The sequence below is a fragment of the Oncorhynchus mykiss genome, chromosome 5 (genome assembly GCF_013265735.2).
Source record: "Oncorhynchus mykiss isolate Arlee chromosome 5, USDA_OmykA_1.1, whole genome shotgun sequence".
Classification (NCBI taxonomy): Eukaryota; Metazoa; Chordata; class Actinopteri; order Salmoniformes; family Salmonidae; genus Oncorhynchus; species Oncorhynchus mykiss.
This window is the reverse complement of record NC_048569.1, coordinates 25,522,831-25,535,445: the sequence shown is the minus strand read 5'-3', so window position 1 is coordinate 25,535,445 and position 12,615 is coordinate 25,522,831. Positions and strand designations below refer to the sequence as shown.

Here is a 12,615-nt window from a genome sequence, read left to right as displayed (position 1 = left end):
GTCAAGGCATTGGTCTCCACAGAGCCTCAGGGCAGGAAAAGGAGAAGATAACAATGATATCAGGCCTAACCAACTACTGTAATGCACCTGTGAAATAGCCTAATGATGCCCACATCACTGTATAGGCTAGGAGAGAACAGAAAAGGCCTCTAGCTCCCACTGTTCTCTGACATGAATCAGACAGATCTCATGTTAATTCTATTGAACAAAATAATGTAGCAATGATCAGGGGCATTAACAGAAAGGATAGCTCAAAGATGAGGACAATCTCTGAAACATGACCATAACCCCCCCAAAAAATCTGTCAAAAGCATGGGCACTGCCGATGATCTGTTGCTACCTTGCGGCGCAATAATTTTTCAGTTTGTGTATAATGCATAACACCAAAGCTTATTCTAGGATCTACTTCAATGCCATTGATTCACACTGCTGGGTAACTGGTCCACCTCTCGAGAGATGAAATGCATTATCCGTGCATAGTCAGGATCTCTCCCTCTTCCTACTCTTGCTTCCTCTCCATCTCTAAAGGGTGGGAGGCATCAACACTTCCTCTCTGACTACGGAATTCATTTCTTATCTTCAGGCTGAAAACCACAAGGCAACACCACACAATACCTCCCAGAAGAGCTGGGGAAACTAGCATATATCACAACAACACAGGGTCTTCTTCTGATTTCAAATGCACATTTGTTTTCCCCATCCTCTTTTTGACCTCTCCAGAGTAAAGTCTTTTCATTTGTTGTGGTAAATGAAAACACCAAAACAAATTGTTTCCCGCCAAGCTGATGTGAAGTGGAAAGTATTTCAAGGGAGGATAATATGGAAATATCTCTTTTCTCAGAGATAGTTTGATAAGGACACTCAAGATCTGGCACACGGGCCTAGTCTTTCAGAATGTCTAATGGCTATTCTGGGATTCCCTGTTATGAGTGGAGTGGTTGGAATTTTTCCCAAAAAACTTTACTAATAACAAACCTTTCTCCAGAACATGAAGATAATTAGCCTAGATAGGCTGGGAACTCAACGGTGCTCAACGCTTCTGCCCTCTGTGTTCACGCTTCTCTATTTCCATGGCGGTTTCAGGCTGTCAACATGGCACCACAAAGCAGAGTGAGAGTCAGTCTACTGCGCATGCTCAGTAGAAGGCATGTCAGCCATTTTGAAGCTATGAACTAGCCAAGTGGCAAGCGGTGGAATAGGATCTGATAAACCCTGGCAGTCCCTTCTCTCAAAATAGTCCATCTTTACACATCGCCGAACAAAAAAAATCTGTTTCCGTTTTCAGTTGACAGGAATCAACTTGTTTTCTTCTGCCTCGATAGAGCAAGAGGGGGAGAGAGAGAAAGAGTGCATGAATGAGAGCAAGAGCGTGATGGAGAGAAAGAGGGAGCGAGAGAGAGAGAACGAAAGAGCACGAGAGAGAGAGAACGAAAGAGCACGAAAGAGTTGTTACAGGAGCTCTGGCCAGGATAGGATCTCTGTCAGTCTACTAGCAGCAGTGTATGCTACCACACACCCACAGAAAGCAGGGGGCCCACTGCCAATGAGACATTTAGTCCTTAGCTCTTCTGGCTAAAGCCACTACAATGAGTAGAACCTATGCACATGCATGGCAATTGAGGCTACCAGACATCACTAGTACACTAAAATAAACTATGCTAAAAGCCTTGAAGAAAAGGACTTCACAATTACTCTTCTACATTCGGAGAGTTTCTACTGTACTCGTCTGCCATCACACAAGTTATCATATTTTAACACCCCATCTGCAATAAAACATAGCACCATTAGTTGCTGAGATTGGAGGATTCTCAGGATTACATGCAATGTTTTTAGGAGAGCATACAAATCAGCTAGATTTGGAAACATCAATGCTGTTCATTGGGAACAAAGTCCTTTCCCAGATCAGCCCCCATTAATTAAATCAATGAGTCAGAGTGGAACACAGGACTTCTGCTAACCTGTCCCTGCTGAGCTGAGCTCCTGGGGTGGATGTGGATTTCAGGCCCCTCTACATGGAGTATTCAGATGATAGTCCCTCAGTCTTTACCACAGGAATGTGGCTTAGCAATAGCCACATACTAGGCATAGGCAGCTGATCAAGTCTTGCTGGTGATCTGGTTCCCGTGATTGATACTAGAGCATGTTTGGTCTACAGGTAAAAGACATGGCCCAGTCTGGAAAGTTGACAGAATTACATCGATTAGCCTAATTAGCCAATTAAATATTCCATTCGTCCATCATGAGTTTTCGCTTAAAAACAAAGAGACAAAGGAAGGATATTCAATTCCCAAACTGGTTGTAGAGAATACTTAAAAAGGACAGAAGTCAGGCAGTGAAAGACAACACGATCCATGTGAGCAAGCTGCATTTGAAGATACTTGAAAATTGAGATTGTTATAATGCTGTCCTTTTTTCTTTAAGTTGAGCCCCCAGGCAACCATTGAAGTACCTGGATAAAGCAGTGAGTGTCCAATAATGGGGGAGGAAGAGGGCGAGAGTTGAGCTCCACACTCCAACATCTAGCGTCCCACACATGCAGCGTCCCAGCTCAGGTCACATGACCAACTCTCAGTAGAAAGCTCTGCCATGGCCCTTACTGGGCATGCTCAGATGGAGCCCTGCTGTTCTTCATGGAGAAGGAAGAAGAGGAAAAAAAACATTGCAGCCATTTCGTGAAACAATATCAAGAGACAATGGGTAAACTGTCAAGGGGTCTAACACTTCAGAATGTTCATGTCTAGTCATGAAATCATACATTTTTTACGCAATCAATCGGTGACACGCAATCCCAAATATTATTTTCTGTTAATAAATCACATCAACAATATTTTCCAGAGGATTTAGGATTAGGATGGCCAGAAAAGTTTTTGGGGTTGAATATCAGGGTAACATCTGACCAAGTCCTTCCTACTAGATCTAGCATACATTTGCAGAGAGACAATAGCCTCTTCTGAAAGAGCCTAAATCTTGTTCATTTACCTAAAAGAAAGATCTTCTTGGAAGTGTACCATACTGTAAGAGTAGGATATCACCTTAATGGAAACAATGACAATGCACATGTCTAAAAATACGAATTATACTGCCCTATGTCCATCTACCCTATTACACTACCCTACATAGCCTAACGCAATAATCACTTTCCAGTCACAAACTTGGACCCCTCCAGGGGCCAAGAAGTTCACAATTCTTTATCTGGATAAACTATACTGAGGTAGGCCTAAAACGAAGAGTCCAGATGGGTCATTGTCGGCTGTTTTTTTACAGATTAACACTAACAGGATATATCGCCCAACAACCTGAATGGTGTTGATAACTGCCTTATGATTAGTTGACAGCATCTAGAATTACATTGATTAAATTGCAATGCAAATTATCTGTAGAACACAGCTATACTCACTTTACATTAAATCATTGTACTGCTGCTGGGTTTATTTAATCAAAAAGTAGCCTGAACAACAAAAAAAATAGGCCTCCCCATTAAATAAATGTTCCATCAAAAAGAGGCATTGCATTTTTTCCATTTAAGAGTAGGATCTGTGTAGATAAGCTGCATGCTCTATCATGACCCAAAAAACAGGAATAGGAGGCTTTTTCCATCACAGAGTCTTCAATCCAAGCAAGATCGATAAGATGCATCCCAAAAATCACCCAATTCACCCACTCCTTTTGCCACTTCAGATATCAGTGGAAGGCACTTCAGCCACCGCGCCTGAATTAGCTAAACCCACACACATCCTACCTGCACATCACAGGCTACAATAGGTTTAGGCTACATACAGCTTGTGGCCTGATTGATAAAACAATGATTTATCAGTTACCTGACAAATCTATAAGATAGAAGGAAATAGTGTGATAACCACAACATGAGTGAATATTTTGAGAAATAAAGACCAATAATGTCCCCATTCCACCAAAACAGAAGACTCCCAGTATAAGGTTGCAGTAATATAGAATGTTTACACCCCACCAGCCCAGCCCACCCCACAGTGCACCATACCTTTGTCTGTCAGCAACAGAGAGGCCGTGCCTTCAAGGAGCTGAGCTGACGCCATAAGAGTGGGTCGTTCCTGTGAAGGCCAAAGAGGCCAGGTTGTCTGCTCTGATCAGTACCCCCTCTATACAGCAGGAGCAGCAGAGCTCAACTCAGTGCTGAGCATGCTCACTGATGCCCAACATCTGTCAGTCAGAGGGAAAGGGAAGGCTGCAGGGAAGAACTAGCTTTCCTGGCTAACAATGAGCAAGAGGTGAAACTCTCCAGGGGTGTCCCTGTTTACCCACACCACCAGTCTGACTTTCTTGTATAATCAATACACTTCTCTTTAGCAAATGTTTTACATCTGTAAATAAATCATTTGTTGAATAATCATTTTAAGATTAATCCCTCGACTAATGTTTTTTAATGCTCTCATCCAAAATGCCGGCAAATGGCCGAAATTAGCCAAGTTAGGTCAGGCTCGCTCTCTTTGACAGTCTTTGCCCAATAGAGATCTTTGTCAATCAACAAAGAAGCCTCCAGGGCCCTTCTTTTAGGGAGCCACCACCAAGGCCTTTAATGAGAATTTAAGCCTACACACTAACCTTCAAAGCCAGGTAGGATAAGGAAACATATCAGTAAACCATCAAATGTCTTCTCGATTCACAGAGAAACCAGTCTAAACAACATTGACAACATCCACTCCTCTGTATTCCCTGCCAAAACCGTCTCCATGGGCATGGCATGTGGTTATTACTGGCATGTGTAGGATATTGTATGCATGAAAAAAAACGTGTTGCCTATGTGGCTCTGGACCAATAATTAATGGATTTTTGGGTGCAGAAGACAACTGAGGATTTAGAAGATTAATCCCTTTAAACAAGCTAGATGCACGTTGTCCCTCACAAAACTGACATTCAAGTTCTCAAACAGATGAAGATGGTACAGAGAGCTGCCCCTGTCAATGTAAGGAAGCTGTCAGGTGCTGGGGCAGACTGTACCCGAGTGACACGTCATTCGAGCTCCCTCTGTCGGATAACAGCGGATTATGACAAAATTGCAAATGTACATGAGAGTTTGAGTAGACGTCACCCAAATCTGTTGACATATTGATCATATTACTTTTGTACGGCCCATATCAGCTGAGCATACGACATTGTTGGTTAATAAGTCAACACAGGGTGGTGGAAAGTGCGTGCAAGCTATCTATCTACAGTAATCACGTCTGGCTACACTATAGCGATCTAACAAATCCCCATGCTTCCCTGTGCATACAAGCTTTGCTATTCTGAAGCGTTAGCGATTCTTTTAAAAGTCACCAGTTTACTATCTTGTGTTATATTGATATCAAAATGTTTCGTTACTAACCCCCACAGTTAGCTAGCGAGTAGGAGTTCCACGCTAGATGGCTAGCTATATTCTACATGCTCAATATGTAACTTTTGATGTCTCGTGCAGCGAACACCAGCAATACTACTGGAAGTTTGATTTGAGAGGAACCATGGCTTTATTCGATGTTCTTAGGTACAGAATACACTGACCAGAATAATGTCGCTTGCTACCTACCAAACATACGTGAAAAACCGTAGCTAAGTTATATAAATTGTGGTTAACTACATCCTTTACCGAAAGCCTTGCTTGGACCCAATATACCGATGACTGTACACATCCTGCATAACTACTACAGTACTGTACACATTTTATACTCATATACTGTCTATACATAACATAATATACATAGCTATACATTTATTTTCCGAACTCTGACATTGCTCGTTCTGATATTTCTTAGTTCCTTTATATTGTTAGGTTGGGTATTATTGCACTGTTGGAGGTAGGAACATAAGCATTTCGCTGCACCTGCGATAACAGCTCCAAAATGTGTACGTGACCAATCAAAATTGATGTATAGTTATTCCCAGCCATGGCTACTCAGGTTCGCTAACATTAAAACCAACGTTAGCTAGCTTGCTAAGCGAATCTGCTGCCTAGCAGGTCCCAGCATGTGGGCCAACGTAGAAACAGACTGCTCTTGCAATAGCATATGCAAAAAATTCAGTTTAAATACATTGCAAGAGTTAAACTAATTACAATAATGTAATGTGCGTGTTTTGCACAGGCAAACCAGACGCGAAGAGACGGATAGTAATAAAGCCCTGACAATTGTATGACTGATTCCACAACGACAGCGCTGGATACATCAACTTGCACAATTCAGATTCAAGGGCCGCGCATCCTCCCAACGACACAAGCGCATTCAATCGCCATACCAACACAAAAGCTCAGGATAGAGCCGGGCGGGCAGTTTGAAATTGACTGCAAGCATAGGTCTCACTACAGTTACCCAAGTTCCGCTTTCTTTCCCTAAAATGATTACATTTGTTGTAAAAGCTGCACACATATTCATACAAACCCCCACTCCTCATCTGATGGAAATCAATCTTGATGTAAATGTGTCTCTCGCTTACCTCGGCTTGCACGGAAGCCATGGCTCTTTTTGCCTAAACAGTCTCCGCCCACTTTACTATATACGTCATCACATTCGTTTCCCTGACGTGCAGAGGAGGGTAATGGTTAGAAGGGATACAGCTTTTGTCGAATTATTAACGTAAAAAATATACATTAGGGGAATTTTAGCTTACTCTAATCCTTTTCATAACCTTAACCTAATTCTCCTAACCTGCAACGAATTCAAATGGGGCGGCAGGGTAGCCTAGTGGTTAGAGCGTGTGACTAGTAACCGTCTGACTAGTAACCGGAAGGTTGCGAGTTCAAACCCCCAAGCTGACAAGGTTCAAATCTGTCGTTCTTGAACAGGCACTGAGCTAGGCCGTCATTGTAACCGTCTGACTAGTAACCGGAAGGTTGCGAGTTCAAACCCCCAAGTCTGACTAGTAACCGGAAGGTTGCGAGTTCAAACCCCCAAGCTGACAAGGTTCAAATCTGTCGTTCTTGAACAGGCACTGAGCTAGGCCGTCATTGTAACCGTCTGACTAGTAACCGGAAGGTTGCGAGTTCAAACCCCCAAGCTGACAAGGTTCAAATCTGTTGTTCTTGAACAGGCACTGAGCTAGGCCGTCATTGAATTTAACTGACTTGCCTGGTAAAAATAAAATATGACGTAAATTTATATATAAAAAAAAATTTATCCAATTGGTAGTTACAGTCATCACTCAAAAACTGAAAAATTGGGCGTGCAAAATTATTCAGCCCCCTTAAGTTAATACTTTGTAGCGCCAACTTTTGCTGCGATTACAGCTGTAAGTCGCTTGGGGTATGTCTCCCAAAAAACATTTCCACTGCATTTAAGCCCTGCCACAAAAGGACCATCTGACATCATGTCAGTGATTCTCTCATTTACACAGGTGTGAGTGTTGACGAGGACAAGGCTGGAGATCACTCTGTCATGCTGATTGAGCAAAAGGTGGCGCTACAAAGTATTAACTTATGGGAGCTGAATAATTTTGCACGCCCAATTTTTCAGTTTTTGATTTGTTAAAAAAGTTTGAAATATCCAATAAATGTCGTTCCACTTCATGATTGTGTCCCACTTGTTGTTGATTCTTCACAAAAAAATACAGTTTTATATCTTTATGTTTGAAGCCTGAAATGTGGCAAAAGGTCGCAAAGTTCAAGGGGGCCGAATACTTTCGCAAGGCACTGTAAAAGTGGTCTAGTGATAATTGTTTGTGTTTCTGTTGGGCAGAGGAGAATGTGCTCGAAGTAAAATGTGAATTGTTCTCAAAAAAAGGGCACCAATTTATTTTACTATGCAAGTCAGTTAAGAACAAATTCTTATTTTCAGTGATGGCCTAGGAACAGTGAGTTAACTGCCTTGTTCAAGAGCATAATGACAGATTTTTACCTTGTCAGCTCGGGGGATTTGATCTTGCAACCTTTCGGGTATTAGTCCAACACGCTAACCACTAAGCTACCTGCCGCCTCTCCTGCACCAATGAAAGGAGTGATAACTGGGGTAGCAGTAGATATAAACGTTGACCAGCTGAGGGCAAAGATTCCCGGTACATGTGATGCTCGATGCAGACAGGGTGGCGAGAGTGGGGAAACAGAAGAGTCATTGTCTGTTCTTTTGAGTTTTGAAATTGAGTCTGCCTGACAAAGTGAAGTTAGGATATATAAGTTATCCTGTACGAGCGTATGTGCCGAATACATTAAGATGTAACAGGTGTCAAGCTTATGGGCATGTGGCAGCAGTTTGTAGGAGGGAGGGTCCAAGGTGTGAGAAAGGGCATGAGACAAAGGAATGTGTAGTATTGGAGAAAGTAGTGGAATGTGTTAATTGTAGAGGTGGCCATGGAGCTGGGGATCAGACATGTCCCGTGCTAGAAAGGCAGGTTGAGGTTTCCAGGGTTAGAGTAGAGCAGTAGAGCAGAAGTTGTCATATGCTGAGGCAGTGAAGAAAGTATTGGAAGATGGGTTAAGCAGTAGGAGTGGTGAGAGTAGTAGAGATAGACCAGTACAGAGGGACAGGCCAAAAATTTAAATACGTTTCTGTAAGATTGGATTTGTAGTAGTCTCAGAAAATGGAGGTTGTGGTGACAGCTGCAGAGAGATATTTGGGTGTGTGAGACTTGACAGCAGAAGAGTTACAGGATATGTTAAGTTGTGTTGTCCCATCCTTTCAGGGTGATGGCATAGGGTAGGAATAAATACATTTAATTAGTGGAGTAGGGGGGTGTTAATTTTATTTTATGTAATTTTGAAATTAGTGAGTATAGTGTGCAGGGTATTTATTTAGTACATTTTTATTTTTCAAGTAAAGTATAAGTGAGTTGTACTCCAGTCTAGTAGGTGGCAGTAATGCAACAAATTGGCTGCCAACTGCGTTAAACCTCATAGAAGGGCAACACTGGCAGACAAGTTGGTCTCAAATGTTTCTTCCATTAGAACATATTCAACAATGTATAGCTTTTGCATATGGACATGAAAACAAAATCAGCAAACAACACTCATACCAGCATAGGAGAAGCTATTCTGCAGTGATAATGCATATATTGTGATGTTCCTTTTTCTATACTTTGTCCATGGCTGCAAAGTAAAGATACACGTTTAACAGTTTAAACCATGTAATTGACGGCTGGATTTTAGTCTTGTAGAAATGGTTTTGAAGCCTATTTTCTTTTATGTCAAAGTGAGTGATTCATTTGACATGTGTCAAAATTGGGCGGCGCTATAAATCCGCTCACAGCGTGTCATCATAGTGCAATGCCCTGCATGAGTTGGTCTCTTCCTGATACTGTCTCCAACCGAGAATAGTGACGACCCTCTGATGTCCCGCGTACCTAAGAAAGAAATATTCCACTATTAACTTCTCAAATATTTTATTAATTATTAATTTGATTAATTTCTTATAGCCTAGTTAGCTAACTGGTAGGTTACTGTTGCCAGTGGTGTGTGTCTTTTACGCATCTGTATCATAGGATTTGACATAGTTGTGTTCACATAGTCGGCCATTACAATGTTTTGCCAGTCAGGTGTCAAGAACCACGGTAGCAAAGGGGTCGGCACAGGATCTCGAAATACGACGATGGGGACATTTCAACAGTCTTATCGACACGGTACAGTTGAGTGGAGGGTAACATTTCGCTACACAAAGCGCTCCTCCCGCACAGTGAGCACGGTTACATGCACACATTAATGCGATTATTGTGGATAGTCACGTTAATATAATAGTTCGTTTAAAATATTTACATACTTTGCAAGAAGAACGATTTCCTTAATAGATCTGTTTACATGGACACATCTGAAATCATGCTCCTGATGGGACTTTTGATAAATGCAGAAAATCGCCAGTCAAAAAAAAAAAAAAAAAGAAAGTTATTTATTTTGTTCAGACAAAGTTTGTATTAGAAAACTATTTATACGTGTGAGTACAATTTGTTTAGTGCTGTTGAGGCTGTTTCTACTAGATGTTGGAACATTGCTGCTGGGACTTGCTTCCATTCCATAAATCACGGAAACCGTGAGCGAAAGACATGTGTCACAAAACAAACAATACCTCACAGTGATGGGGTGCAAAGAACTAAACTAAATAGTGTGTGATAGTGACATACAGGTGTGTGAACAGGTGATTAGAATTCAGGTGATTGGGATCTGGAGAGTGAGCTCCGTTCAGGGGATGTAGGTTTTAGAGAGTGTGAGCTGGAAGCAGACATTACAAGATCATCTGTAGGTAAATTTAAGAAAGAAGGAAGGGAAAGAGGAGGGATAGAAGGGAGACAGACACACACACACACACCTGACCTAAGGCCAGGGAGTGGGAGGAGAGCAGATCAGACTGTGACTATCATTACTCAAGTGCAATAAGTCCAGACAGTTCCAGTGTGGAGGATTGCTACTGTAAATTAGTCATCCAGAACATGTCTATAACTATGAGATCAGACTCATACAATGGCTGATCTGAGGGCAGCTTCGTGTTTTCCTTTTGAATCATGCTGATCAGTTTGTCCCAGCCTGCAGTAAGTGAGGCTGCCATTGGCGAAACCACCTTTTGTAATAATATTGACATGATCATTTACGTCAATGTGTGATGTTCACTAGTTGGTTCCAGGCTCAATTCCTTTTGGGTCATGGCTTAAGACATGGGTATTGGATAAAAACCTTGTTTGATTATAAATATAACTGAAAAGTAGAAACATAGGACAAAACATATTGGAACAACTCATCCAGAGGGTTATCATGGGTCATAGATAAACTCTGACCTGTCCTTCTGTGCAGTGGACTGACCTTAGATCAGTAGGCCAGAGTGAACTAGCTAGCTCTACAGCCCATTGTTGAAGGTCTGTATAGTGCTGTAGGGGAGAGTTCCTTGTCAATACTGTGTCTTCTCCCAACACCAGACTGGACCGCATTCCATTGTGGTTTTATTGACTACTTATCCACTAGACCGTCCAAACCCTTTATAAAATATTGGCCCCAACACTCCCCCTCAGGAGCTGAATGGATTTGACAATGCTGTCACCCTCTGCACGGTCAGTGTCTGAGGTCTGCAACCATGCACTCAATGAACTACGATGTGTAAGAAAGGCCGTTGGATGTAGTAAAAAATAAATCCAGGAGAGGGCACTGTTGTCACAAATGTGCTTGTATGAATATTATAGTACAGCAGGGGTCCCCAATTACATTCAGCTGGGGCCAATAAATTTTAAAAAAAAAAATAAGACTATTACATAAAATAAAAAATAATACATTCATAATACGTGTGCATAATACGCTTTACATTTTGGAATGGATGGTCAGGGTGCTGGAACATAATTAAGCAATAAGGCGCAACGCAGAGTTCTTGGAAACAGCCCTTACATGCTGCCCCTGTCGCATGTGTGAGTATTGGAGTATTTGGAGGATGGCCTGGTGTCAAGAAGGGCAGCAAAGAAGCCACTTCTCTCCAGGAAAAACATCAGGGACAGACTGATATTCTACAAAAGGTACAGGGATTGGACTGCTGAGGACTGGGGTAAAGTCATTTTCTCTGATGAATCCCCTTTCCGATTGTTTGTGGGATCCGGAAAAAAGCTTGTCCGGAGAAGACAAGGTGAACGCTACCATCAATCCTGTGTCATGCCAACCGTAAAGCATCCTGAGACCATTCATGTGTGGGGTTGCTTCTCAGCTAAGGGAGTGGGCTCCCTCACAATTTTGCCTAAGAACACAGCCATGAATAAAGAATGGTAGCAACTTCTCCCCACCATCCAGGAACAGTTTGGTGACCAACAATGCCTTTTCCAGCATGGTGGAGCACCTTGCCATAAGGCAAAAGTGATAACTAAGTGGCTAGGGGAATAAAACATTGGTATTTTGGGTCCATGGCCAGGAAACTCCCCAGACCTTGATCCCATTGAGAACTTGTGGTCAATCCTCAAGAGGCTGGTGGACAAACAAAAACCCACAAATTCTAACAAGCTCCAATTATTGTTTATGCAAGAATGGGCTGCCATCAGTCAGGATGTTGACCAGAAGTTAATTGACAGCATGCCAGGGCGGATTGCAGAGGTCTTGAAAAAGAAGGGTCAACACTGCAAATATTGACTCTTTGCATCAACTTCATGTAATTGTCAATAAAAGCCTTTGACACTTATGAAATGCTTGTAATTATCTGAAAAAAATATCTAAAGACACTGAAGCAGCAAACTTTGTGGAAATTCATATTTGTGTCATTCTCAAAACTTTTAGCCACGACTGTCGATCCCCTGAATGCAGCTCACTTTCCAGATCCCAATCACCTGAATTATGATCACCTGTTCACACATGTATGTCATTATCATACACTATTTAGTTCAGTTCTTTGCACCCCATCATTGTGAGGTATAGTTTGTTTTGTGACACACTTCTATTTGGAGCGCTGTTTTTCCCATAATTTAATCCTCCCGTGAATGATAGTTTTTGCCTGCCTCACTAACGTCGCCTTTTGCCTATTCCCTGCCTGTACTGTTCCCTTTTTGGACCCCCTGTGTATGACCCCCTGCCCCTGGACCCAGCTACCTGCCTCCTCTTGTGGTCCTTTACAAATAAACACCTGCTGTGCCCTGTGCTTGAAACCAGCTCTCTGTCTCCCATCGTGTTCATTACAAAGCCAAACAGAGCATTCTAACTTTTTAAAATTAAGCACATTAATCTGCTTTACA

The 12,615-nt window shown here is 42.1% G+C and overlaps 1 protein-coding gene across 14 annotated transcripts in view; it reads right to left on the bottom strand.

Annotated features, from left to right (window-relative positions):
• The window catches only part of LOC110523494 (histone-lysine N-methyltransferase EHMT1), a 32,105-nt gene extending 25,568 nt beyond the window's left edge, over positions 1-6,537 (bottom strand). For 4 of the 14 annotated variants that reach the window (XM_036977121.1, XM_036977126.1, XM_036977123.1 and 1 more), the window contains exon 1: positions 6,373-6,477. In XM_036977121.1, the coding sequence (XP_036833016.1) occupies positions 6,373-6,462 (90 nt within the window). In that variant the 5' untranslated portion in view covers positions 6,463-6,477. Of the gene's footprint in view, positions 1-975; positions 1,006-1,958; positions 2,323-2,449; positions 2,627-3,997; positions 4,020-6,372 lie in introns of those variants that run through there. The other 10 variants (XM_036977125.1, XM_036977135.1, XM_036977129.1 and 7 more) reach the window with 10 other exon arrangements.
• Between the last annotated feature and the right edge of the window lie 6,078 nt (positions 6,538-12,615).